The sequence below is a fragment of the Vulpes vulpes genome, chromosome 12 (assembly GCF_048418805.1).
Source record: "Vulpes vulpes isolate BD-2025 chromosome 12, VulVul3, whole genome shotgun sequence".
In the NCBI taxonomy this organism is placed as follows: domain Eukaryota; kingdom Metazoa; phylum Chordata; class Mammalia; order Carnivora; family Canidae; genus Vulpes; species Vulpes vulpes.
This window is the reverse complement of record NC_132791.1, coordinates 125551291-125577871: the sequence shown is the minus strand read 5'-3', so window position 1 is coordinate 125577871 and position 26581 is coordinate 125551291. Positions and strand designations below refer to the sequence as shown.

The window sequence follows — 26581 nt, the reverse complement described above, 5'->3', positions numbered from 1 at the left end:
CCAGAAGAAATTTTTTTTTTTAAAGTTTTTTAAATTGACTTATTCATGAGAGACACAGAGAGAGTACCAGAGACACAGGCACAGGCAGAGGGAGAAGCAGGCTCCATGCAGGGAGCTCGACGTGGGACTCGATCCCCGGTCTCCAGGATCACACCCTGGGCCAAAGGCGGCGCTAAACCTCTGGGCCACCTGGGCTGCCCTCCAGAAGAAATTTTAATCCAGTCATTTTCACCTACACTCAGTCAAATTCAGTTATCTCTTCATAAATTGAGGTCTGCCGCTTTGTAGATTGTTCCCTTCCCCTGTTCTGTCTTGGGCATTCCCATCATCCTGGTCTGACTCACACCCAGGGGGGCCGGGTCCACCGTGACTCGTATGGTGAGGTCCAATGTCCCAGGAGTGGGGCCCTCAGGGATCACCAGCTCCAGCTCAGCTGAGTGCCAAGCTCTTCACAGCTCCGAAAGGAAAGTCACCCATCTAGCTGTGTCAGGGCTTAGTGGATCCCTGGGCTCTGTGAGGCTACTGCTTCATCCTGTGTTCCTGTGGGCTCCTATTTGGGACCAGCTGGCTGACATCGGGGAACTCACATCTACTCTCATAACACAGAACTCACTGTGCTGTCACACCCTTTGTGGCTGGGCTAAATGAAGGTCTGTCTCAGGGATATATACCCCCTGGTGGGTTCTCTGACTTCCTCTCCAGCACCTGCCTTTCTCCTCTGGGTCCTATTTAACCAGTATTTGGGGTGGGGAGTAGGAAATACAGATTTTCAATTTTTTCTTTCATCTGGAAGAGTGACATTTTGGAATAAGAAAGCTAGTATTCTTTTGTCTGTTTATTTTGTTCTGCTTCCCCCCTAGATGACTGTGACTTGACAACTACACATGAACGGGGGACCTCACAGATGGTAGAAGGATCACGACAGAGAGGCAGCACAGGGCAGCACAATCTGGTTCTCAGCTACTGTTTTTTCTACATTCCTCCCTCCACCTAAGTGCAAGTATCACTAAGTTCCTCTGTGCGTGATTTTTTCCTTGGGAAACCTGTCCACATAACACCTTCAACAGTTACCTCTCTGCTCTCACTCTCGACTCTAGGCTTTCATCCTGAATTGGTTCCCAACTAAAATTTATTTGACAAATGTAGATGAAGACCAGAATTAGTTTTTACTCATTTAGAAGTCTAAGCTGCACAAAGTATAGACCACTCGAGTGTGACAATTATTCTGGATGCAGGAGAGTTTTCTATTTTCTGTAAAAAATCCAGAATTTTCTTATGGTTAGATTTTTTTTTTAAACAAGCTGTGCCTTGGGATGTCTGGGTGGCTCAGTTGGTTAAGGGTTTGACTCTTGATTTTAGCTCAGTTCATGATCTCAGGGTTGTGAGTTCAAAACCCATGTTGGGCTTCAGCAACGGAGCCAGCTAGCTGCCCCAAGCTCCTTTTATTTTTTTTTAAGTTTAGTTTTGAAAAGCAGCTGTTTGCTGTAACTCAAGAGTAAATTTGCTGTCCTTCTCCTTCAAATGCCCCTAAGTCTCTTTGAACATCTCTAGAAGCTGTCCTGTCCAACAGAGTGGCAGTATTTCCTGTGATGGCACAATTGTCCAATCAAACCTGACCCCTGGGGGCGCCTGGGTGGCTCAGTCCATTGGGCTTCCAACTCTTGGCTTCAGCTCAAGTCATGATCTTAGGGTCCTGGGATCAAGCCCTGCATTGGGCTCTGCACTGGGCAGGGAGCCTGCTTGAGGATTCTATCTCACCCTCCCTCTCTGCTCTTCTCCTCCCTCATTCTCTTTTTCTCAAATATATATATATATATATATATATATATATATATATATATATATATATATATATATATATATATATTTTAAGCACAGAAGTCAGCTCTCTTTTTTGTAAATATTTATTTATTTATTATTTGAGAGAGAGAAAGAGAGACTGAGTGTGGGGAAGAAGAGAGGGAAAGGGAGAGTGCCAAGCAAACTCCCCACTGACCTTGGAGCTAACACGGGATTCAGGGCTCAGTCTCACAATCCTGAGGTCATGACCTGAGTCAAAACCACAAGTGGGACCCAGGTGTCCTGCCCCTGTTCTTCTAGGGCAAGTCTCTCCTAAGGCAAAACTAGGATGGAGGTTAAGACCTTAGATCCAGACCAGACTGCCTAGGTTCAAACTGCTGCTTGGTCACTACTTGCTCTGTGACCTTGGACAAATTTTGGTACTTTTGTATCTGAATTTCCTTACTTATAAAATGTGGATAGTAACACTCCCTAACTCACTGGGTTTTTGAGAGGATTAAATGAAGTGCACTGTGAAAGAAGTGTCCTGTACTAAGAGCTGCAGAAGTAACTAGTATTATATCCTGCTCATCCTTCACTGTTTGATCCCCTCCTGGACTCACCAGTTTTGACCTTTCACATCTATTTATTTGATATGTATGTGTATCTTTCTATCTATACATATATAGATAGATACACATACATACATTTTCATATATATTTTATATATTTATATAATATGCACATATTATCTATTTTGGGTCTTACACACACACACAGTTTAAACATGGATAGATATTGTAATATTTTCTTTCAGTAGCTATTGAAGCAATAGGTATGGAAAGGTATGTACTTGGCCTGGAGGAGGGTCAGCAAGAGAGAGCATTGAGTGTGACATTCAAAGGAAGGTAGTAGGACTTGATGACCATGAATATAGAGGCTCTGGTAGATGAAGGCATCAAACAAACTTTAAGGGACAACCTGGGGTACCTGGGAAGTTAAAGTTAGGGGTGCTGTGCATATGTATTGCTTTGTTAAAAAAGACCACAAACATTATAGTTTAAAACAAAAACAGCCACTTAATTTCTTTCACGGTTTCCAGATTCAGATAGAGCACACAAGGGAAGCCCATGTCTGCTCCATCATGTCTGGGCTTTTGCCTGGAAGGGTTGAAGGCTGGGAACTGGAATCATCTGAAGGTTTTTTGTCCATATTTCTGCCTGGAAGCCACACAACTTCAATTCTGCCACACTGACTGGTCCAGGCAGTGAGTGTCCCCTGTGAATTCCAGGGAAGCGAACACAGATCTCACCTCTGGCTGGAGGTGTAAGCATAAGTTACCTTGATAGAGGAGCTTGTGGGGTGGGCTAACTCCAGGGCTGGCCGTCTTTCAAAAACACCATCTCCCTCAGCTGCCAACAAAACATAGTATCAACAAAATGTAATGAAGGTTAAGAATTTTACTTCAGGAAAAACATGGGCTTGGGGTAAGTTGAGGTGTTCACTTTGTACATGGTTACTCCTTATCTTCCATATGACAATCAACGTAAAAGAAAATAATGTTCAAGATACAGAGATTCAAGGTTAAGGAACGGGTTCCCCAAACGTGAGGAAAATAGTCATAGCTAACATTTCCGTGGTTCTCTGGGAAAAGGCACAGGAAAGGGATGAAATGTAAAGATGGTCAGTTCAGACTCTGGCTCTACCACAGTGTGCAATGGTGAATAAAAAGTTAACTTCTTAATACTTCCGTTAGCTCATTAGTTAAGGGGTGGATGCTGCAGCATCTAATTCATGGTTGTTGTTTTTTTTTTTTTTGTGAAGATTACTATAATACCTAAAAAAAATTAGTTAATTATTTTTGAGAGAGAGAGAGCACGAGTGGGAGGGGCAGAGGGGAGGGAGAGAGAATCCCAAGCAGAGTCTGCGGAGTGAAGAGCCTGACCCCGGGCTGGATCTCATCATCCTGGAGATGACCTGATCTGAAATCGAGGTCCTATGCTTAACCACCTGGGCCGGCCAGATGCCCCAGGATTAATGTAATTCTTAACGTGTGGGCACCTGTCTGGTTCAGTAGGTGGAGCATGTGACTTTTTTTTTTTTTTTTTAAGATTATTTATTCACTTTTTCACGAAAGACACAGAGGAGAGAGAGAGGCAGGGACACAGGCAGAGGGAGAAGCAGGCTCCATGCAGGGAGCCTGATGTGGGACTCGATCCCAGGACTCCAGGATCATGCCCTTGGACCAAAGGCAGGCGCTAAACCACTGAGCCACCCAGGAATTCCCCAGCATGTGACTTTTGATTTCTAGGTCTGAGTTCCAGCCCCAGGTTGTGCATAGAGATTACTTAAAAAATAAAAAGAAACTCTTGGGGCGCCTGTGGGGTCGGTCGGTGAGGCGTCTGCCTTCAGCTCAGTCATGATCCCAGGGTCCTGGCATCCAGCCCCCCATGGGGCTCCTTGCTCCTCGGGGAGGCCGCTTCTCCCTCCCTGTCTGCGCCCCCACCCCTGTTCGTCTTCTCTCTCTCTGTCTCAAATAAATAGAATCTTTTAGTAAAAAGAATGATTCTTATTAATTGCTCCGTAAAGTTAGCTATTAACATGTATCCTATTCCTCCTACTGAAACACAACCGCAAAAGTATCTCACGGCACATGAAACGCTAACTGGGTTGCTCAATCGTATTTGGATGAGCCGGGTGGGTCTGAGCGGGAGAAGCAGCTCCGCGAGCGCAGAACGCCCGGGTGACACCTCCACCGCCGGCCTGGCAAGGTCAGAAGTGGGGTAAAGGGCCTGGCAGCCGGGCAGGAGCCGGCGGCGGTCGGGGCCAGCGCCTGGGGCCGCGTCCGTCCTCTGTGGCCCCGCCCCCCGCCGCCCCGCCGGCCAATGGGCGTGCGCGCCGTCGCCGTCCGCGGCTGCTATTGGAGGAGGGGGCGGGGCGGGGCCGCGGGGCGGGGACTTGGCTGCGCGCGCCGGCGCCTTCCGCCCTCTGAGGCTTGTCTCCGCGCCCTTCGGTCATGGCTGTGCTGGCGGCCCTTCTGCGCGGTGGCGCCTGCGGGCGCAGCCCCCTGCTCCGGAGGCCGCTGCAGGTGAGGGGGGCTAGGGCCCAGGCCGCGGCTTGCCGGCCCCCGCCTGGGAGAGCCCCGGCCTGCGGCGCGCGGAGCCCCCGGCTTAGGCCTGGGGACCCGCGCCCGGGAAGCCCACCGACGCCGCGCACGCGCACAACGCGCCGCCACCTGGCGCCTGTGCGTCCCCGGCGTTCGCGGGGTCTCCGCCGCTTCCGCACGCCTTGGCGAGGGGTGCGCGGAGCCCGGCCCCGGCCCTGCTTGGCCGCGGCCTGAGCCGTCCCGCTGCACCAGGCTTTCTCCGAAATGTGCTTGTGCTCTTGCAGCGGGGCTCCATCGCGCCTGCTGGGGTGGGGCCCTAAGGGAGAATGGACAAATGCACCTGCTCTGATGCTGCTGCACACTTAGGGGGGAGAATGAGCGGCTCCTCCCCACTCCAGGAGCAGACTGTAGCCTATGGTGTTACGTACTGAGGGCGCCCTGAGGTGTGCTTCCCCACTCCCCCTTCTCGTCCTGTGTTTAGGGAACCGGGTGCGAGGGCCTTGAGAAGGGCAATGTCAAAGCATGGGAACCTGCATCTTGGATTTACCGCCTGGCAAAACCTCGGGAGTAGTAGAGAACGCCAGGGCGTGGCTGGGTGAGGCGAGTTTGCCAGGTTGGTTTGGGCCAGACATTTTGAAATCCATCCATTGTTGCAAGACTTTGGGCTTGACCCAGGTCAGGGCAGACGGTTGATGTTTTGGGTTTTGTCATAACCAGAAGTCAGGGAGGATGGAAGTGCGGGAAAGAAACATTGTTTCGGCGTGGAGTAACCAGAGCTGTGTGCTGAGGGTATAAAGGGGAGCAGCGTTATGCAGGAGATTTGTGAAAGAATAAATGTAGAACTTGACAAGTAGGGAGTGGATGTGAGGAGCCAAGGGAGAAGGAAGACTAAAAATAATCCTGGGTGGGCAGCCCCGGTGGTGCAGCGGTTTAGCGCCGCCTGCAGCCCAGGGTGTGATCCTGGAGACCCTGGATCAGTCCTGCGTCAGGCTCCCTGCATGGAGCCTGCTTCTCCCTCTGCCTGTGTCTCTGCCTCTCTCTCTCTCTCTCTCTCTCTCTCTCTCTCTCTCTGTGTGTGTGTGTCTCTATGAATAAATAAATAAAATCTTAAAAAAATTTAAAAATAATCCTGGGTGAGTGAGCTAAGAGAGAAGTCAGGAGGTGGGGTTTACAGGAAAGAGTTCTTTTTCCACCTGTAACCTAGTGGCAGAGGGGAATTGGGAAATGTACCCGGATCAGTTCTTGATCAGCAGATTTGTTATTTCATGTACTGATTTGGGAAGTCAGGAAAAATGTATTTAGGTTAACCTGGGTTTCAACCAGTGTTGACCAGGCCTATTAGGTGAACTCAATTCTCTTAAAAAAACAAAACAAAACAAAACAAAAACCCAAAACAAATACAGAACCCTCTTTTTAAAAAGGTTTTATTGATTTATTCATGAAAGACACAGAGAGGCAGAGACATAGAGGGAGAAGCAGACTCCCTCTGGGGAGCACGAAGTGGGACTCGATCCCAGGACCCCGGGATCACACCCTGAGCCAAAGGCAGACACTCAACTGCTGAGCCACCCCAGAATCCTTGTAATTTATAGTTTAATTAAGATCTTACGATCAAGCACATATTGCTGAGTAGAAAGGAGCTGTAGGTTTTACAGTGTATGATTTATGCTCATTTTTTTGAATTCTAGAATCAGTATTGGTCATTATTTGAAATAAGCAATCGTTTACTGGAAACCTGTTGTAACAAGATTTTCAATAGTTAGTGCCAGTTTGTTGAATGGAACTTGACCTTCACCCATTACACTGGCTCTTTGATGTTTACCTTCAAATACAAAGTTTCCCTTTTGGTTAGCAAAGTAATGAACTAATTTATCAGAGCTTGCCTTTCCCAGTTGTAACCACTTTTTTCTTCTTTTTAAATATCCTTTCTTTTTAAGCCTCTGGAATTAGACTTCTGTGCCCCTCATTTGAAGAGTACCAGTGGTTTTTTTCTTTCCTCTTGACCTTACACTGCATTTGATACTATTGACCATCCCCCCCCCTTGAAACACCTGTTTCACTGTTTTTGACTCCAAATTATTGTTTTAATACTCAGACTTTAAAATACTTCCCTGCAATTTGCCAGTCCTCAGCCCATTTGCTGCCAGATTCCTTTCCCTCTGTGCGTGTTGCTGTGGGGCTGACCCTTGCAGGTGCAAACATCACAGCGTCTATCAGCTGGCTTCTGGATGGGAGATTGGAAGGGAGAAGCCAGGATAATTTTTTTCTGTCTGCCCTTAGATGGTATTTCTGATAATGTCTGTGGCTCCTTTGATTCTTCTGCAAGGTGAGCCTGACCCCTTGAGTTTGGTAACCTCCTGCTTCCCTGTGTCCCAACAGCCTATGTGTGCTAATGCCTTCCTGTTGCTAATCTGTACTGCCTGCCTCTGTTGTTCATAGCTTTTCTATCATCTGTATATTTAATCTCTGCATTAAATTATATTTCAAGTAGAATGGTTTTTATTTTCCCGGTTGGATCCTAATGGATACCCTCACTGTTTTGCTTCCTTCTCATTCCCTTTCACCCTGTGGATTTTTGCACCTCAGTCCTTATACCAGCCAGTATAGAGTTGTGGCAAGCCAGCAGGTAGTGATAGCAATCTGATGTGGAAGGTGCCAGAGATAGCCTGGAGGTAGAATCTGTTGACTTTAATGACTGATTGGCTAAAAGGGGCTTAGTGAGAAGGAGTTGGGTATAATCTGGGGGCCTTGGCCTGCTGTTTGGATGGGTAGTAATGGTTTTCAGAGGAACAGATGTGGCAGCAGAAAGTGATGAGTTGTATTTTGGCCTTGAGTTTGGAGTTGCCAGTTTGATCACTAAGAACTGGAGGAAATTGAGATTTGGGAATCAGCAGTGCAGATGAGAATGGCATCCATGGGCATTGACGAGCTCACCGACAGCGGGTGGGGAGGGCTTGGCATGAGGCCCTTGGGAGACGCGGTGTCAGGACAGTCTGGGTGCGTAGAACACAAAGGTGAGTGAAGAGAGGATGGTGTCATGGAAGAAAAGCCGGGGGATGGGGATCCCTGGGTGGCGCAGCGGTTTGGTGCCTGCCTTTGGCCCAGGGCGCGATCCTGGAGACCCGGGATCGAATCCCACGTCGGGCTCCCGGTGCATGGAGCCTGCTTCTCCCTCTGCCCGTCTCTAACAGAGACGGAGCCACGCTGTTCACGCTGCGGGAGGTGAGCTGCGGAAGGGAGGAGGGAGGCAGACGTGCCGGGCCGGCGGGCTGGCTGGTCTGGCTGGTCGCATGGTCGGGGACAACACCGAGGGAAGGGCTCCTTAGCGCCTCTGAGTGAACAAGGATAACAATCTCTATCTCTCTGTGTGACTATCATAAATAAATAAAAAATTAAAAAAAAAAAAAAAAGAAAAGAAAAGCCGGGGGATGTAGTGTCTTCTGAAAAGCCAGGGGAGGTGAGATTTTCAACAAGATACCACAAATTGGGCAGCTTTAAACAACAAAAATGTTTCAACAATGTTCTGGAGGCCAGGAAATCTGAAATCATGGTGTTGGCAGGACCCCACACCCTCCGAATCCTGGAGGGAAATCCCCCCCCCTTGCCTCGTCCTTGCTTCTGGTGCTTTGCTGGCGGTCTTTGGGAGTTCCTTGGTTTGGAGATGTCGTTCCTGCACTCCATCTGCACATGGCAATCTCCCCCATCTTCTCTTCATCTTTCTTCTGTGCTTCTCTTTCTTTCTCTGTGTTAAAACTTTATCTTTTTGGGGCATTTGGGTGGCTCAGTGGGTTAAGCCTCTACCTTCGGCTCCGGTCAGGATCTCAGGGCACTGGGATGAAGTGCCTTGCCACTCCCCCTACTTGTTTTCTCTCTTTCTCTCTGTGTCAAATAAATAAAATCTTAAAATTTTCCCCCCTCTTTTGATAAGGACATCAGTCATACTGGATTAAGCCACCCTGATGACCTCATCTTGATTCCTTCTCTAGAGACCAATTTCTAAATAAAATTATATCCTAAGGCACTGTGGGTTAGGACTTCAAATTGCTTTCTTCTCCTTACCTGTAAACTATGAATGTTGGGGGCCACTGGCTGGTTCTGCCTGAACGCACGCTGCAAACCCACCCCTAGCTGCTGTCCCTGTGCTCCTCCCCAGGCTCCTCCCTGCATCTGCCCAGCCGGCCCCCTGCCCTGCGCTTCCTCGGTGGCACAGAGTCTTCCTCGGTGGCAGAGCCCTGGCTGGCTTGTCATTGCCCAAACCACTACACAGACTCCTGCTCGTGGGGCTCCACTGGCTGTGTTCCTCGCCCCGTGTCCTCCTCCCTCTGTCCTCACCGCCCTGTGTCCTTCTCCCCCCGTGTCCTCCTCCCCCCAGTGTCCTCCTCCCCTGAGTTCTCCTCCCCCGTGTCCTCCTCCCTCTGTCCTCACCGCCCCGAGTCCTCCTCCCTGTGTCCTCCTCCCCATGTCCTCCTTGCCCTGAGTCCTCCTCCCGTGTCCTCCTCCCCCATGTCCTCCTTGCCCCGAGTCCTCCTTCCGTGTCCTCCTTGCCCCGTATCCACCTCCCCCATTTCCTCCTTGCCCTGAGTCCTCCTCCCGTGTCCTCCTTGCCCCGTGTCCTCCTCCCCCGTGTCCTCCTCACCCCGAGTCCTCACTGCCCTGTGTCCTCCCCGGTGTCCTCCTCCCTGTGTCCTCGCCCCGTGTCCTCCCCCCGGTGTCCTCCTCCCCTGTGTCCTCCTCGCCCCAAGTCCTCCTCACCCCGTGTCCTCCTCCCCCGAGTCCTTCTCCCCGTGTCCTCCTCGCCCCATGTCTTCCCATGTGTCCCATGTGTCCTGACCGCCCCGTGTCCTCCTCCCATGTCCTTCCCGCCCCATGTCTTCCCCCACCGTGTCCTCCCCATGTGCCAGGTGTGTCTGTCTGTCAGGGCCTCAGTTGTGCTGCTTCCCCGTGCTGGGTGCGCCCTTCCAGATGCCCCAGGGCTGCCCTTAGCACGGGCCTCTCAGCCGCCGGAGCCGCTCCTGACCCCGGCTCCTGACCCCCGCGTGGAGAGGCCCTCCCCTGGTAGCTCGGTGGGCCTTTCTCTGCCTCACGAAGCCCTGACCTTCCATGTGATGCTGTTCTTCACACTTGCTGGCGAGCATCAGATTTTGTTCAAATATTTGTTCCATATCTGCCGCCGTCCCGGAGAGAGCGACCGTGAGTAACCACTGTCTCTTCTCGGAGACAGGTGTGGAGACAGGTCACCGGGTCACAAAAGTGCATATTCTGGAAAGCACCAGTGAGCGCCCAGGCTGCTGTGGAGGCTGCCGGGCGGGTGAGCTTCCTGGGGCCCGGGTGCAGCCCAGCCCAGCCACCCCGACCCCGCTGGTGGTGTTGGGCCGCTGCCTACAAGGACGCTCCGTGCCCGCGGCCTCCCCGACCTGGCTTTTCCTCTGCTCCGGGGATCCTCAGGCAGCCCGGCTGGGGCGGGCCGTGAGCGAGGAAGGGCAGCCCTGCTCCTGGGAAGCTGGAGCTCAGTGGAGGTCGGGAGGAGAGAGAGGGACAGAGACGGAGCCACGCTGTTCACGCTGCGGGAGGTGAGCCTGCGGAAGGGAGGAGGGAGGCAGACGTGCCCAGGCCGGCGGGCTGGCTGGTCTGGCTGGTCGCATGGTCGGGACCGAGGGAAGGGCTCCTTAGCGCCTCTGAGTGAACAAGGATAACAAGGATGGGCTGTTCCTGGCGCATCTGGGGTGGGGGGGGATGGGGAACGGGCTGAGGAGGGAGCGGACTCACAGAGCAAGAGTGAGGTGAGTTTGGGAAGAAGTTAGGAGCAGGTTGTTGTGGAATAAAGGAAAGGGTACAGGTGTCATTCCGGGAGCGATGGAAAGCCACCGAAGGACTGACCAGGGCAGTGATGAGATTTGATTGATGTTTTAAAAACTGGATAGACCGCGGGTCAGTGTCAGGTGGCTGTGACACTAGCAGGAGAGGTGGCTGGGCTTCTGTGGCTGTGGTGGAGATGGAGCAGGGAGAGACGTGGCGGCTGTTTGGATGCAGAGTGGGCAGCATCCGCCCTAGAGTACCTGGTCTCAGGGCAGATGGGAGAGCGAGTCCTAGGATTGTGGCTTATGCACCCCGTGTCCTCCCCGTGTCCTCACCCCCGTGTCCTCCTTGCTGGCGGTAGTGTGGCGCTCCGAGGTGGGACGTACCGGGGAGAGGCTGCCTTCCTGGGTGAAAGTTGGGCACGCTCATTCGGACGTTACACTCAAGTGGTCACGGCAGCACTTGGCCTCTGGGTCTGGGGGTGAGTGCAGAGGTCAAGGCTGGAGACTGCTGGGCCAGTCCTGAGGATGGACATGCTGTTTCAGGAGACACAAGGGCTGGGAGAGGCCATGGGACGTGGGGCTGGGGTGGGGCAGGGGAGGAGGAGATGCCACACCCGGGTGGGAGGGGACCTCAGACGGTGTGGACGCTGACCGAGAAGGGAGGCAGAAGGGAGGCGGTGGCTCGGTCCACTCCCCTAGCGCCCTGCGGAGGAGGACAGCCAGCTGGCAGTGCCGTGCCCACCGGAGTGGAGCCGGCGGGCTGGACAGCCTGGTGGAGGCGGTCAGACGGTGAACAGGAGGGGAGGACCGGGCAGCAAACTTGGAGTCGCTGGGTGGAGGACTCGTGTATCTGGGAGCCAGGAAATGAGGCGAAGGCTCAGGGGGAATGTGGGTTCAGGGGGCTGTGCTTGTGTGGGTGGGAGGAACTGGAGCCTGTTGTGGGCTTGTGGAGGGTCCAGGAGGATGGGGTGAGGGGAGCAGGGAGGGAGACCTGAGGGTGTGGCATCTGGAGGGTGAAGCACAACTGGAGGTGGGGGGGGGGGAGTCGGCGAAATGGAGATACCAGAAACCTTGCAGGAGACACACAGCTTAGTGGAGGTGCTGTGACTGCAGGGAGCTGCCTCCCATTCCCCACTCCCCCGGGAGGGCACTTCTGACAACACATGCGAGGCCAGCCCTTGGCACCCAAGGCTGGGAAGTAAAGCGGTGCTGGCCCGGTTGGAACCCTGACTTCACGGTCACTGACCAAGGCACCTCCTCTGCTCTGCTGTGTGGCCTGCTCTTTGCCCTTCTCGGAGTATTTTTGTTCTGTTCCCTGCTTCTCTGCTTTCATCCTGCCGTAGTGTCTGCTTTGACAGGTGTTGCTTAGCTGTGGTGCCCCCCAGCTCCAGCACCTGGGACCTCTCAGCTCACATGCCTGTTGTCATTGGTTGACCCGGTCTCAGTGCCAGCTTGGGTCAGAGTCCACCTCACTCTTGGTCCCTCCGGCCCTGGGGCCAGCGGGGGGTGGGAGTCAGAGGTACTCAGGGCAGTGCCTTCTGCATCCTCCTGAGGAAGGAGTGTAGTTGGAGAGGCAGTGACCGGCATGTCTACCACGAATGGGGACTATCACTGCTTTGGATAGAGACCACAGAGTATGATAATGGGTTTCCATTAAAAGTGTGTTAGTTTCCAAATATTTGGGAATCCAAGTCAAAACTTGTAAGACAAGAGTTCGATCAATATGCTGAAATCCTTCACAATAAGTAGGTTCTAGGGGCAACACTCCAAATTATGTGATATGTCAAGGGGGCACTTGATCTTGCATGGCTGTCAGGGAGGAGTCCTTCGGTGAGGCAGATGGACTCAGATCTCCTCCGAACCCAAGGGGTGGCTTGTTTATTATGCCTCTTGTGTTTTTTTTACCAACTTGTCTTTGGATGATGGAATATGTATGGGTAATTTTAACATTTCTCCTTTTGTAAACATGTAATGCTGCTTGAGTGTAGGGACCATATTTTATAGGATCTCGAGTTCCCAACATGCCTTCTGGAAAGTCAGTGATCTCAGTGGTTACTGAGCCAATGAGGGATCAGGTCGTAGTAGGTGACTCTGTCATCTCTTCCTCACAAAGACTGTAAAGCCATCTCTTCTGAATAGGGGTTGCACTGAAGATGATAATAATTATATTTTTGAATTAAATCAGGATTAAATTAGGTTATTTCTTATGGCAGAATTATTTTGTTTTGTCTTTAGATTTTATTTATTTATTCATGAGGGGATCCCTGGGTGGCTTGGTGGTTTGGTGCCTGCCGTTGGCCCAGGGCGTGATCCTGGAGACCTGGGATCGAGTCTCACGTCGGGCTCCCCGCATGGAGCCTGCTTCTCCCTCTGCCTGCGTCTCTGCCTCTCTCTCTCTCTGTCTCTCGTGAATAAATAAATAAAAAACAATCTTTAAAAAAATATTTATTTATTCACGAGAGAGAGAGAGAGAGGCAGAGACGCAGGCAGAGGGAGAAGCAGGCTCCATGCGGGGAGCCCGACGTGAGACTCGATCCCAGGTCTCCAGGATCACGCCCTGGGCTGAAGGCGGCACTAAACCGCTGAGCCACCTGGGCTGCCCATTATAGCAGAATTGTTGATATCAGCTTTCTACATAAAAGTGACTCTGTCATTTTAACACTGGAAAAACGATTGTCTGAAATTCTGTGCTCCTCCCGCCCCAGTAAAACATTCTGTCTCCAAACTGCCATATGCATGTATCCGTTCTCATCTACTCACTTTACAAAGCAGTTCGGGGAGGTTACCTTGTGGTGGTTGTGGTTCTCTCTCTGCTGTAGCTTCTCTGTCGCATCTGTGTTCTTTTTGTACTCTTCTAAGTTGAAGCTTTAACTGGTTGTTTGCACTAAGACCAACTTTTAGATATTTGTAGGCTGCTGATTGCTCTGAGATACAATTGGCCATTGATAACTATCAACGAGATTAGGTTCTAAATACGAGTGGTCATATTTGAATATTTATTAAGCTTTCTGACTTCAGAGGATAAAAAATTAATTCTTCGTTCTGTGAATTGTCCAGTTTGAGATCAGTCAGGTCTGTGAACTGTGACTTGTATTATCTCTACTTGTTCTTGGCATTTATTTCTAAGAGCAGTGTGGAAAGAATTGAGATGTAGGGGCAAGTTACTTGCAGTTTTCTTTCTTAAAAAATAACATATTTGGTAATACAGACCATATTTATATGAGGTGGGTTTGCTTCAGATGAATCAGATCCATTTGTTAGAAGTAGATGAAAGAAATAGCAAGTTTTATTTAAATATTTTTTAGCAATAAGGACATTTTCTTGCGGTAGTCTAAAATAAATGTAGAACTTACAATTTAACTTAAAACTACATTTTATAAAATTTTAAAAGGGCTTAAGGATTTTAAACTTTATGAAGTTATCAGAAGTTAAAATTTGTAGCAAGGAGCTAATCAGAAAAGTATATTCCAAAACAGTGATTTTTTTTTTTTAATGATTATAGCAGTGACATATGCTGTGAAGAACGTGGAAATAAAAATATAAGGAAGCAGAAAGAAATCACCGGAACTCCATCACTGAGAGATGTAAATTAGAATTTTTTATGTTGTAACTTTACAAATCTTTATATTACAGGCAATCAGATATGTGGAGCGAAGTTACATGTCAAAACCCACTTTGAATGTAAGTATGTTTAAATTGTGCTTTAAAATTTCAAGAATTTAAAGAGAAATATAGTCTTAAAAATGTATATTCTTATATGTGCATAGATACGGGGTCCCCCTGGGATGCTGTGGGGTTAGAATGGCTCACTGTTGAAATCCTAAATTAAACTCCCAAATGCCAGTGAAGAGATCTCTGTCTGGCGTCCTGCTCAGTTTCTGCTGCTGCTTGCCAGTGTCTCCTGCAGAACAAACTTCTCTCTAACTGTGCGGTATCCTTCTTGACACTCTGGGACCCTCATCATTGGGTGTAGGACACTGCAGAGGCCACGTGGAAGATACTAGGAGGAAGGGGCCAGTCTAGGCTGGGGATAAGACAGGGAGGACTGTTGTCTGTTTGCTGGGTGTTTTCTTAGGGCTGCCCTGGATCCTATGGGTCCCTTGGATGACTTAGTGATAGCCTTCTGTCAAAATGGAAGGAGCAGCTCTCATATTTATCTCTGAGCTTACTTAGTAGGAGAATGTGGAAGGCAAGTGTGAGGAGAGAGTTGTTAAAATGAGAGTTTGATGCTGTTTATGAGAGCTTTTGTCTGCTTCTTCTTAAAGTTCATATTACTGTTATTAATCATTTAAGAAACAGTGAGTCCACATGTCCTTTTAAGGGGTGCTGCCCCACGCAGCATGTGGGCCTGGGCTCCTTGCCCAGAGTTGCCTTCAGGAAGGATGTTGTTTGGTTGGGGTTCCTGACTGAGCAGTGAACACGGGTCAAGTGATCATGTCTTATATTTTCACTGCAGAGTAGAAGTGAAATTTCAGCTTCTACTTTTAAACTGCTTGAGGACAGTTGGGAAGGATCTAGGTGTATTTTAGAGTTGGTTTGTCTGAGGTTTTCTGTTGGATCTGAAATCATAACGCAGCTGATGAGTGAGCTGATGAGTCTTCCTGCTGCTCCCATAGTGAGATTAATCTTCATCGAGTAAATGGTCATTCATCAAGATGTCTGTGTCTTAGGTAATAACGTGGTTCCTCCCCCTTCTTCATGCTCCAGTTGGCCATGGTCAGCGTCTGTGGTAACCCGGTGCTGACACAGTCTGTGTCCGTCACTCGCCTTCATATTGTCACGTAGACATGTCATCATCTCATATCACCCTTGTCAGGGCGAGTCCAGCACACAATTGAGAGACCACATTCTCATAGCTTGTGTTACAGCATATTGTTATAACTTCCGTTTGATGAGTTACTGCCGCTGGTCTTCTGAGCCTGGCTTCCATTTTGGGTGTGTATGTATAGAGAAGACAAACTGTGGCGTTCAGTTCTCTCTGCGGTTTCTTGCACCCATTGGGCGTCTCCGAACATATTCCCTAGGGATAAGCTTGGGGGACTACTGTGTATCTGAATTATGTGTATTTAATGAAAGATGGTTTGGATACAATATTAAATGTAATGAGTTTTACTGACTTCTGTCTTGCCAGGAGGTGGTCATAGTAAGTGCTGCAAGAACACCCATTGGATCCTTTTTGGGCAGCCTTTCCTCCCTGCCGGCCACTAAACTTGGTTCCATTGCAATTCAGGGAGTCATTGAAAAGGCAGGTCAGTAGCTACTTTGCTTTTCTCGCTTGTTGTTGTTGTTTGTAATACTTGTTTTGCACTTATTATATACATAACACTTAGAGACGCTCAGTGCCTGTATTTCTAAACTTCCTTGTAAAGAAATCCTTGTATTATGTTTAGGATGAAACTCAAAGCTGACAAGAAGAAACCGTTCCTGCTGTGTAATATCATGTACCTTATTAGATAATCACTAATTACATTTAAATTGAATAAAACATGGAAACGCGGTTTTGTTTTTGTAATCAAAGGGATTCCAAAAGAAGAAGTGAAGGAAGCCTACATGGGGAATGTCCTACAAGGAGGCGAGGGACAGGCCCCGACGAGGCAAGCGGCACTGGGCGCAGGTACTGGGGATACATCTTTGCTTTTATATGTAAAATGTTTGGGAGAGCAAAATGGAGGCTGTTCAGCTTAAATACAATGTTAAATGCATAACATGATGCAGACTGAAATTGGTGGGAGTGAGGATGTTGTGATTAGAGGCTGACCTGCTCTGTTGTACTAATCTACATCCTAGAGTTGTGTTTGAAGAGTATCTTCGCTTTTCCGGACTGACTTGTGTTGGTTTTAGGCTTACCTATTTCTACCCCGTGCACCACTGTAAACAAAGTCTGTGCCTCCGGAATGAAGGCCATCATGATGGCCTCTCAGAGTCTCATGTGTGGGCATCAGGTAAGAAGAACTTCTTTCCCATATTATAACTAAAATAATACACAGTGTTAAAGACACACTAAAAATCTGAGAGCATTTGTGCTTTAGAATTGATAATCTTTCTCCTCAGTGCAGCTGCTGTGTTGTTTCTGATGGTCAGGAGTGTCTGAGTTTGTCTTCTGTTGGGGAGGAGGTCAAATGTTAGCTTGTCTTGGTTAGAGAATGGTTTTGGTCTTCAGGTGACCCTTTATTTGGTCTTTTCTGAGATTCTGGGAGACTCAAAACAGATTTTGTATTTGCCAGAAGAGTGTTCATCATAGATAAGAATAAGGCTGACCCTGGAATTCGATGACTGACCGTGTCCAGACATGATGACCTATCTAAGCACCCATGTTCATTTGTTAGATCGTGCTTTCCACTGGCTTCGATGATTCACTCTCATCTTGGCCTGAGGTCAAGCAGGAGGTGGCTGCTCACTCAGCATGTATGTGCTATGATGTGAGGAGAGCAGACGCAGATTCACGGACTGAGAGTTGATCAGACCCAAGCCCTTCCTTTCTCACTTGAGTGGAGTGAGGCTGAGACACTGCTGACAGTTACAGGGTTGAAATGAGAAAACAGGTGTCTACATCCCCATCTGGTGCCTTCTCGCCTCTCAGGGGTATGCTGCACGAGGGCCTGCGGTGGGGTGTGTGCAGGTTACTGCACATGCACACCTGAACCACAGCGAAGTGCGCCACTGCTCTCACTCCTCCCCTGCTTTGTTTCCAGGTATAAGGCAAGGCAGAGGGGGAAAGGAGAGAGTGCTATCTGGCTAATGTGGCCCATGCTTTATTACAAACCATGTATGCACATGCAGATACTGAAATGCTACAGAAAAGTATAAAAGGAGTAAGTCTTCTTTAGCCTAGACTCACTGTCCATCACTCTCTTGTGTGTTCTGCCACTAAGAATAGAGAAACTTTGGGCAAGTTGCTTGAGCCCTGTACCCCATTTAATGTCTGGGAAGTCTTTCTACATCAGCACGGAGGTTAGTGTTGTACTGAGTTGAACCACGATAGCTTATAATGTGGGCCTGACTGAATAGATGTCTGGTTATCTCCCCTTCTTCACTGTTTTCAGTAATGCTGTCATGCATACCTCTATGCTTCTGTCTTTGTAAATACTTCTAAATACGTGACCAAAAAGTCTAAAGCAGGACAATGTAGTGGTAAGAACACCAAGTCTAGAGCCAGACTAGTGGGAAATCCTCCCTCTGCCCCATGAGCTGAGCACCTGCCATGTGACGTTCCCTGGACACTGGTGGACAAAATGTTAAAATCTCATCATGTGCAAATTTATCTGTTGGAAAAATAACTAAGGAGAACTTGAGTCAGAAGATCTTCAGATTATATTTTCAAATGCTTTCCATAAAAGTGGTACCAGTTGCACACTTAGTAAATGTTGGGAGCTTGTTTATACAGAGGGTAACACCACCATGGGATGTTACTAAGCCCTTGTCACAACGGCGAGTGGAAATCAGTGGAGATTGTTTACAGGTTAGAAAAGTGAGAAGGACAGTTTTGTCTCAGTTGATTTATTGTAATTTTTCTAGCAAATGCTACTTGCACTACATTGAAATGCTTTCAGCTGGTATTTATTTGCATGTATACAATTACCTGACTTACAGGAAAACTAAGAAATATTTTGAATATTTAATTACTTTTTATTTTGGAAAGTGGCCATTTTTATTTTGTGTTGAAGAATAATTGCTACCTTATTTTCTGTCACTTATTATTGCCATCATCTCCAGGAAATATTCAGTATTTTACATGAGAACTAATTGAGAATCTCCTGATTTCAAAACCAGCAAAATATTTAGGTTTCTTTGGAAATTGTATTGGTCTTAATTCCTGATTAAAGGCTGTAAGAAAAAAAAAAAGGCTGTAAGAAAAAACTTGCCTTTAATGCTCAATGTTTTACATTAAACTATTTGTTTTAAATTAGCTCTTCTATGCAAATTCCTTTTGTTGGTTTGCGCTCACAGGTTAATTGGTTAATACTCATTAAATGTCTGTATATGCCAGGCCCCAGTGACAAAATCAACGTGACAAGGTTTCTAGCCTTAAAAGGAGCTCTCTGTTAACAAGGGACGTATAGATAGAGCTCTAGGGCAGTGCCGGAGTGCTAATAAAAGTGTTACTCAGTAATTGGGGAACAAAAAAGAAGGAAGGGCAAGTGTTCCAAGAAGATGCAGGTGGTCAGGGAAAGCGCACAGTGGCCACGTTTTGGTTAGTTTTAGTGGAAATAACAGGTGTTTCACATATTGGTGGATGGGTCAAAGTGCGCAGGGGTGTGAGTGTAGCAGAGGTCGTGGATGACCTGACTGGAAGGAGAGAGAGAAGCCTTCCGTGAGAAGGCCGAGGAGTCCTCCAAGGAGGGGAATGAGGAGGCTGAACATTCCAGCCAGAATGACTTGCGTGTGTGTGTAGACGCTGCTGGGGTGGAAGCAAGGATGCATGTCAGATGATCATGTAGGAGGTTGCCACAGGGGTCTGGGAAAAGGTGGTCAAGAGGATCTCCACCAAAGAAGTAGGAATATTTCTGCAAACACAAATACTTGTCATCTTTTAGAAGACATTAAATGTTTAGCAGTGTTGAGTGCCACTAAGGGTTAGAAGAACATCAGGAAATGGTCAGTCCTACATGAAGGATCCTGGAATTCTCAGAAATACTTGATTCTGAATTATCATTACAGACTTTAAAGACCATTTCTTTTCATCAGGATCAAAGAGGGTACTTCCAGTATTTGCCATGTAACAGATGAATGAGGTCCACAGACACTTGTTTGTGATAGCTGGGTAGTGGGTATACTGGCTTGTAGCTTGTTTGAATTGACATAGTTTTTGTTGTTGAGCAGGATGTGATGGTGGCAGGTGGGATGGAGAGCATGTCCAATGTCCCCTACGTCATGAGCAGAGGAGCCACCCCATACGGTGGTGTAAAGCTTGAAGATTTGATTGTAAAAGATGGACTCACTGATGTCTACAATAAAATCCATATGGTAATTACTGATTTTTAAGGAGAATGCCCTCCAGTAAACAATCCTGCTTGATTTTATTTGCCTTTGAAATACCAACTTCTAGGCTAACTCAAGTATCTAAAGATGAAACATGAGTGAAAAATGACCTAGTACAGAAAGAGTTGTATCTTAAGAAACTGTTTAACTACTAACCACTATTTTACATTACGCACGTTAATAGGTATTTTATAAGTTATGCAAAGTAAATTGTTTTTTAAGGATTCCAACTTTTTTCAGGGAAACTGTGCTGAGAACACTGCGAAGAAGATGAACATTACACGGGAAGAGCAGGACACGTATGCGCTGAGCTCCTACACCAGGAGTAAAGTGGCGTGGGAGGCGGGAAGATTTGGAAGTGAAGTGATCCCAGTCACAGTCACAACCAAAGGTAGAGGGATGATGCTCCAAAACAGATTTTAATTTTTAGACTTCACAGGTTGCTAAAAATTTTGCTTTAAATTCATTCATTTTTATCTTTGTTCAATTGAAGACAAAGATACTTTTGCTTAAGTTAGAATTCAGTTCAACCCAATGTAATACCAGCTTCCAACTCAACTGCAAGTTCCACTAAGAATGTTTTCAGTTTGAGAAATGGAATGGAAATCTGATAGAAGCAACAGACAGTTTATTAGCCTTTTAAGTGAGAGAGAGAGTGGCTAGGGCACCTCCCAGAAAACTAAGGCTGTGTGGCAGGAAGCAGCAGCGCGGGGGCTCTAGGGACGGGACCTGGGTACCCCTTGCTGCATGCTCTGAGCCTGTCTCCATCTACAGTGGCCCCTGCAGTGCTCAGTCACAGAGTAGGAGCTCTTTGCACCCACTCCAGCAGAATCCACAATCTCAATGGTCTCATTCCCACTGAGAAATGCTGACTAGGTTCAGAATGGTGGGATGCCCTGCTGTCGGGAGAATGGATGGGATCTGTGATCAAAGAAGGGGGAAGAGAAGAGGATGGGATGTGGCCGAATCAAAGATTTAAACTGTGTTAAACTACTTAATAAACTTTTTAAGGTCACTAACAGAGGTTATAGGTGATAGATTCTAGAGCAGGGTTTACTTGGGATGTGAGTGGTGCATCCTTGTGTGGGAGTGTCTCATTGAGTGACTGGTAATAACTTAAAACACTTGTGTTGTAGGCAAACCAGATGTACTGGTGACAGAAGATGAAGAATATAAACGTGTTGACTTTAGCAAAGTTCCAAAGCTAAAGACAGTTTTCCAGAAAGAAAATGGTTAGTATGAAGAAATGAAGCATGACAAAAAATGAAGTTATACCATCTCTGGTCTTGGAACTGCCTAAGGATTTTAAAACAGCAACTCTAGAAAACATCCAGATTATTTAACATTTTCAGTATGTCAGGCTCATGTGAGAATACATATCTAAAAATATTTAAAGTTGTTTAATACCTTCAATAATATAAATTCTAGGGAAGAGATTATAGGATGAATATAGAATTGTTTTTCATATGTAATTTATATTGAAAGTTTGTGAAATGAGGTGTTTATACATTAAATCCCTATCAGATTCTTTTAAAAGATTTTGAGAGCAAATGAACGAGCAAGAGAGCATGAGCAGGAGGAGGGGCAGAGGGAGAAACAGACTCCCCACTGAGCAGGGAGCCCAGCTCAGGCCAGCTCAATCCTGGACCTGAACCCAAGGCAGATGCTTACCGGACTGAACCACCCAGGTGCCCCCTGTAAGATTCTTGAGGAATAAGGTGACAGCAGTGTTGTCATTGTTTTATTTCCAGTGTCTGGCAATAGTAAGTCCTAAGTAACTAACTGTTGGATGCTATCATAAATGGGATTCCAGTGTTCTCAATTAATGCTTTTGAAATCCTTGAGGTGGTCCTCAATTTCCTTTTAAAATTGGCTGTATACAGTTGTGATAATAATCCAAAGTTACTCTTCTGCCTTTCCTGATTTCAATTTCTAAATACCAACTATAGGGATGGATCAGTATTTTTTCTTTCTTTCTTTTTTTTTTTGGATCAGTATTTTTTCAAGCATCATATTAAGTTTTTTTTTTTTTTTTGCAAAAGTTTACTTGTAGCTGCAACTTGGTTTTAATTTTATAAAAGCTTAGTTGACATAATTTACATACTGTAAAATTTAAAATGTATAGTTTAATGATTTTTAGTATTCTTGACATTTAACTTCAAGTGACTGTAGAGAAGAACCTGATTATGATGCGGTATCTGCTCTATTGTGGATAAGCAAAGTTAGACCCGGGGAAAGAAAAATAAGGAACTGGTCTTTATCTTTGAAGACTTGTAAATCAGCATTTACCTACTGCCATCATGCATGTGTTTCTGGGTTAGCTTTGAACAATCTGTTAGAAAACTAACACAAGATGGACTTTTATAGTTGTATTATATATAGTTAGCTACATGTATGTTTCCTGAAAGCAGTAATTTACCTCCATATGTATTGGTCATTTTTCACGCACAAAGCAGTAATTTAAGTTGAACCAAATGAATTCAGTGTGGAAGTATGCTTTTGACTTCACGCTCACTGCTGCTTTCAGGCACAGTAACAGCTGCCAACGCAAGCACGCTGAATGATGGTGCTGCGGCTGTGGTGCTGATGACTGCAGATGCAGCCAGGAGGCTCAAGGTGAAACCGCTGGCAAGAGTAGCAGGTAGAAAATGTTTGAAACTTGTTTCTTCCTAAACCTCTTTAAGCTTCCTGAAATGGAGTTTCTGTGCTGGTAATGTGCAATGTTGAAGTTGGCTACTTACTATCTAGAGGTTGTACTGTGTGACAGAATGTAACAAATAGATATTTTGAGATAGAAGCTCCTTTAGTATTTGTTATAATTCATTTTACAGAAGAGTAAGCTTTAAGAATCTTTTCCTGTTCTGTATGATGAGTAGGAGCATATCAGGTACATGTTTTACCCTGGCATGGAGGGAAAAGGTAGCCAGGTAAATTAAGAATATGAAATTGAGGGTGTAGGAAGAGGAAATCTAGGTATTTTTGCATTTATCCATGTGACCTGTCTTACTCTCAGTCTCCTTAAACATTTTTAGCTGTAATATCTTCCTGGTTTTCTTAATGACTTAAATATAGTTTAGTTATTTTTAAAAGCCTTACAACTTTATATTTTAAAAAAAATTTGAGAGAGAGAGAAAGGGGAAGAGAGACAGACTTGCCGCCAAGCGTGGAACCCGTGCAATCCCATTCCTTGGGATCAAGACCTGAGTTGAAAGTCAGATGTGTTATTAACCTCCTGAGCCACACAGGCACCCCTTCATTTTTTTTTTTTTTAATTTATTTATGATAGTCACACACAGAGAGAGAGAGAGAGAGAGAGGCAGAGACACAGGCAGAGGGAGAAGCAGGCTCCATGCACCGGGAGCCTGACGTGGGACTCAGTCCCGGGTCTCCAGGATTGCGCCCTGGGCCAAAGGCAGGTGCTAAACCGCTGCGCCACCCAGGGATCCCCACCCCTTCATTTTTAGTTGAGATCTTGGGTTTCTTAACCTCAGCATTTTTGACATTTTGCAACAAATAATTTGTTCCTGAGGCTATTCTACACATTAAAAAAAAAAAAAATCCTCCCAAGATTTTATTAGGGAGGGAGAGGGAGAAGTAGGCTCCTTGCTGACTCAGGAGCCCAAGTTGGGGATCATGACCTGAACTGAACCCACTGAGCCACCACGGTGCGCCCTCAGCCTCTACACCTTGGATGCTGCATTAAGTGGAATTGTGTCCCAGGAGACAAATTCTCCCAACCTCCTATTAATGAAAATCAATGGTGTAGATGATGGATCTGATTTTACAAAGTTTAGAGTCTTAGAAAAGGAACAAATACATTTACATCTATTGGGATTTGGAAGCTTGCAGTTTTGCATATTATATATAACAACTGTTAGATATCACTTGCAGAAGATTTTAATGATCTATTAATTTTTTTTTTTTAAATAAAGCATTTGCTGATGCTGCTGTGGAACCTATTGATTTTCCAGTTGCACCTGCGTATGCTGTACCTAAGGTGAGAACAAAGTGAGGGGCTGTACTCTGTCACTGTCATACCAGCTTCTGGTGTGCGGATGGCAAAGCTGTAGGGTTTAGGTGTTGAATTTTCATCTGCTGAAGCCTAGAGATAGCTTGGTATCAAATCTTCCCATTTTTTTTTTTTTTTTTTAAGATTTATTTATTTGAGAGAGAGAGAACACGAGTGGAGGGAGGAGCAGAGGAAGCACCAGACTCTCTGCTGAGCAGGGAGCCCAACCTGGGGCTTGATCCCAGAACCCTGAGGTCATGACCTGAACTGAGGGCAGATGCTTAATCCACTAAGCCACCCAGGTGCCCCCAAATATTCTAACTAATGAAAACATTTTGAGCAACCTACCAACTACTGCTTCAGTGGAACAGATAAAAAGTACATTTTGAAGAACACCTACATCCTCCAGGCTGGCACTTGGTCTCTAAGGGAAGTTGCTTCAGAGTCACAGGAGACAGAGCTGAAGACGTGATTTCAGCAAGGAGAGGGCCTTGCCCTGGGAGGGACCTTCTGAGACCAGTATCCAGCAGAGCAGAAAGCAGTGAGGAATACCAGGAAAGAGGATCAGAAGGGAGCAGAATCACCTAGTTTCTGAGGGAGATGTGCAATTCTGAAGGCAGAGTTCCAATCCTGCCTCTGGTTGGACAGAGCCAGAGAAATTGCCACTTGGGGCACCGTGTTCTGTCTTGTGCAATTGGAGCTGTGCAGCTTAGAAAGCTGAGCCTGCTGGAGGCAGAGAGGAAGGGGGGGAGGAAGAGTTTTGGGTTAATTTCATGGTTGCTCACAACAACAATTTCTAAAGAAAAAGGACAGTAACAATATTATAGATAATCTCATAAGGATAATAACCATTAGCTCCATAACACCCTTCTGCACAGCTGAGGAACTGTCAGCTAACAGAATAAAAGACCTGAGATAATTTTTAATGAAGATATAATCTAAGAATGTCTGTGCCCATATAGCCCCACAGCAACTTTTATAAAGGATAAGCTTAGGAGATATGGAAAAAACATACTAAGAGTAGAAACTAATATACTTCTCTCATTTGACAGATCAAAAATCTACAACTAATCAACACAGTCAAGTAATCTTAAGGCTATCAAGTTAAAACCCCCAAATGGAGAATATATGTTCTTTTCAGGTATCCATGGAACGTTCAAGAAAATCTAGTTCTTTCTGTTGCAGCAAAATAGAAGTACATTCTATGGTCACAGTGCAGTAAGATGAGAAAAGAAAATCAGAAAATAAAAGGCTCTTCTTCCTGGAAACTAAGAAACTCCATATTTAAATATCTCTTGCCACGGGACACCTGGGTGGCTCAGCAGTTAAGTTTCTGCCTTTGGCTCAGGTTGTAATCCCAGGGTCCTGGGATCGAGTCCCACATCAGGCTCCCTGCATGGAGCCTGCTTCTCTCTCTGCCTATGTCTCTGCCTCTCTGTGTCTCTCATTATTCATAAATCTTTAAAAAAAAATCTCTTGCCTCAAGGAGAAATAGAAACCCAAATTGCAGAATTCCAAGAAAACAATGAAAATAAGTTTTTTGACTATTGTTAAAAAAATTATAGGTTCTTAAAGATGCAGGACTGAAGAAAGAGGACATTACGATGTGGGAAGTAAACGAAGCCTTTAGCCTGGTTGTACTAGCAAACATCAAAATGCTGGACCTGGACCCCCAAAAAGTAAACATGAATGGAGGAGCTGTTTCTTTGGGACATCCGATTGGGTAGGTAGAATCATCAATAGCTCTGTCCAGGCTCCTGGATACCTAATGGTGGTTTTGTCTGAACCTTAACTATTTCAGGCTAACGCCTGTTACTCTTGGTGGAACTGGCTTCCTTCCCACCTGTCCTTGAAAGGCAAACACCACTTCTGATAGGATCTAACACCGAACACAGAGCTGCCGCATTTGTTACTGAACAACTAACACTATTTTAAGATTAAAATCTATGCTTTGGCTTTTTAAAAAGCTGCAACTCTTCTTGCATGTCTCCTACATTTAAGGAGTTAAATTCTGTAAGTTAATTTGGGTTTGCAACATGTTTTGGTTAGGTATTCTATAATTTATTAACATAAATGCTTTCTTAATCCTAGGATGTCTGGAGCCAGGATTGTCGTTCACTTGGTTCATGCCTTGAAGCAGGGAGAATATGGTCTTGCAAGTATTTGCAATGGAGGAGGAGGTGCTTCTGCCCTGTTGATCCAGAAGTTGTAGACAACTTGTGTCATCCAAAGCAACAATACTACATGGATCCTGTAATCATTATGACTGACCACCTGGGTCAGGTTATTCAATCTGTTTCATTTTCTATTTTTTTTCCTAATATTTTTATAAGCAGATAAGATCAGCTCTCAAACCTTCTGAAAGTATAAATTTTTCTTCCTGTTTTAAGTCTCTTGTAATCTTTAGAAGTTCAAAATGTTATATATAGCTAATTTAGGTTGAGTAGACTCTTTAAAGTGTTTGCTACAAATAGGACATACCCATGTGCTCAGAGCTAGAGGGGGAACCATTTCTCAGAACACTGTCAGGCAGTGTTTGGGGGTTTGGCCTGGAAGGGAGCAGCACAGAGAGCAGCACAGAGAGAAAAAGTTAGGGTGGGGGGACTGCTCAACTGAATGGATTTATACAATGAAGAGACTTCTGAAACAGGACAGAATGCAGCATAAGTATCCAACTGCATTTCATCTGGGGAACCCACATGGTTGGCAGGCACTGTGTCCACAAGTTCTGGGCAAATGATTCTTGTGGATCCTTATCTTAGAAGGAACAAAATGTGACAATATAAGGAAAAAAAATAATGTTAAGATTCAGACAGAATACTTAAAAAATCTGTATGGTAATCACAGCTAATACTTGTAGCTCATTCACTAAGTATTGTCCTAGAGACTTTTAATCTGTATGGAGTCCTT

The 26581-nt window shown here is 46.2% G+C and overlaps 2 protein-coding genes across 8 annotated transcripts in view; one reads left to right on the top strand and one right to left on the bottom strand.

The window, feature by feature from the left end:
* The first annotated feature begins 4709 nt into the window (after positions 1–4709).
* ACAT1 (acetyl-CoA acetyltransferase 1) lies at positions 4710–26060 on the top strand. The gene is made up of 12 exons (XM_026006787.2): positions 4710–4867; positions 14317–14364; positions 15815–15932; positions 16202–16297; positions 16525–16625; positions 19504–19647; positions 19903–20053; positions 20799–20894; positions 22190–22303; positions 23595–23659; positions 25237–25394; positions 25763–26060. Exons 1-12 carry the CDS (start codon positions 4796–4798, stop codon positions 25881–25883), a joined length of 1284 nt encoding a protein of 427 aa, XP_025862572.1. The 5' UTR covers positions 4710–4795; the 3' UTR covers positions 25884–26060.
* NPAT (nuclear protein, coactivator of histone transcription) overlaps positions 23653–26581 on the bottom strand; it is a 67204-nt gene continuing 64275 nt past the window's right edge. For 3 of the 7 annotated variants that reach the window (XR_011995832.1, XR_011995827.1, XR_011995831.1), the window contains one exon: positions 23795–24397. The gene's annotated coding sequence lies outside the window, so the exon portion shown is untranslated. Of the gene's footprint in view, positions 24398–26581 lie in introns of all 7 variants that reach the window. The other 4 variants (XR_011995834.1, XR_011995830.1, XR_011995833.1 and 1 more) reach the window with 2 other exon arrangements.

Coding starts and splice junctions, on each gene's coding strand:
- ACAT1 (XM_026006787.2), top strand. CDS start 4,796: ATGGCTGTGCTGGCGGCCCTTCTGCGCGGTGGCGCCTGCGGGCGCAGC. Junction 19,648..19,902: donor TCTACAATAAAATCCATATG/GTAATTACTGAT, acceptor AACTTTTTTCAG/GGAAACTGTGCTGAGAACAC. Junction 25,395..25,762: donor TCTTTGGGACATCCGATTGG/GTAGGTAGAATC, acceptor TCTTAATCCTAG/GATGTCTGGAGCCAGGATTG.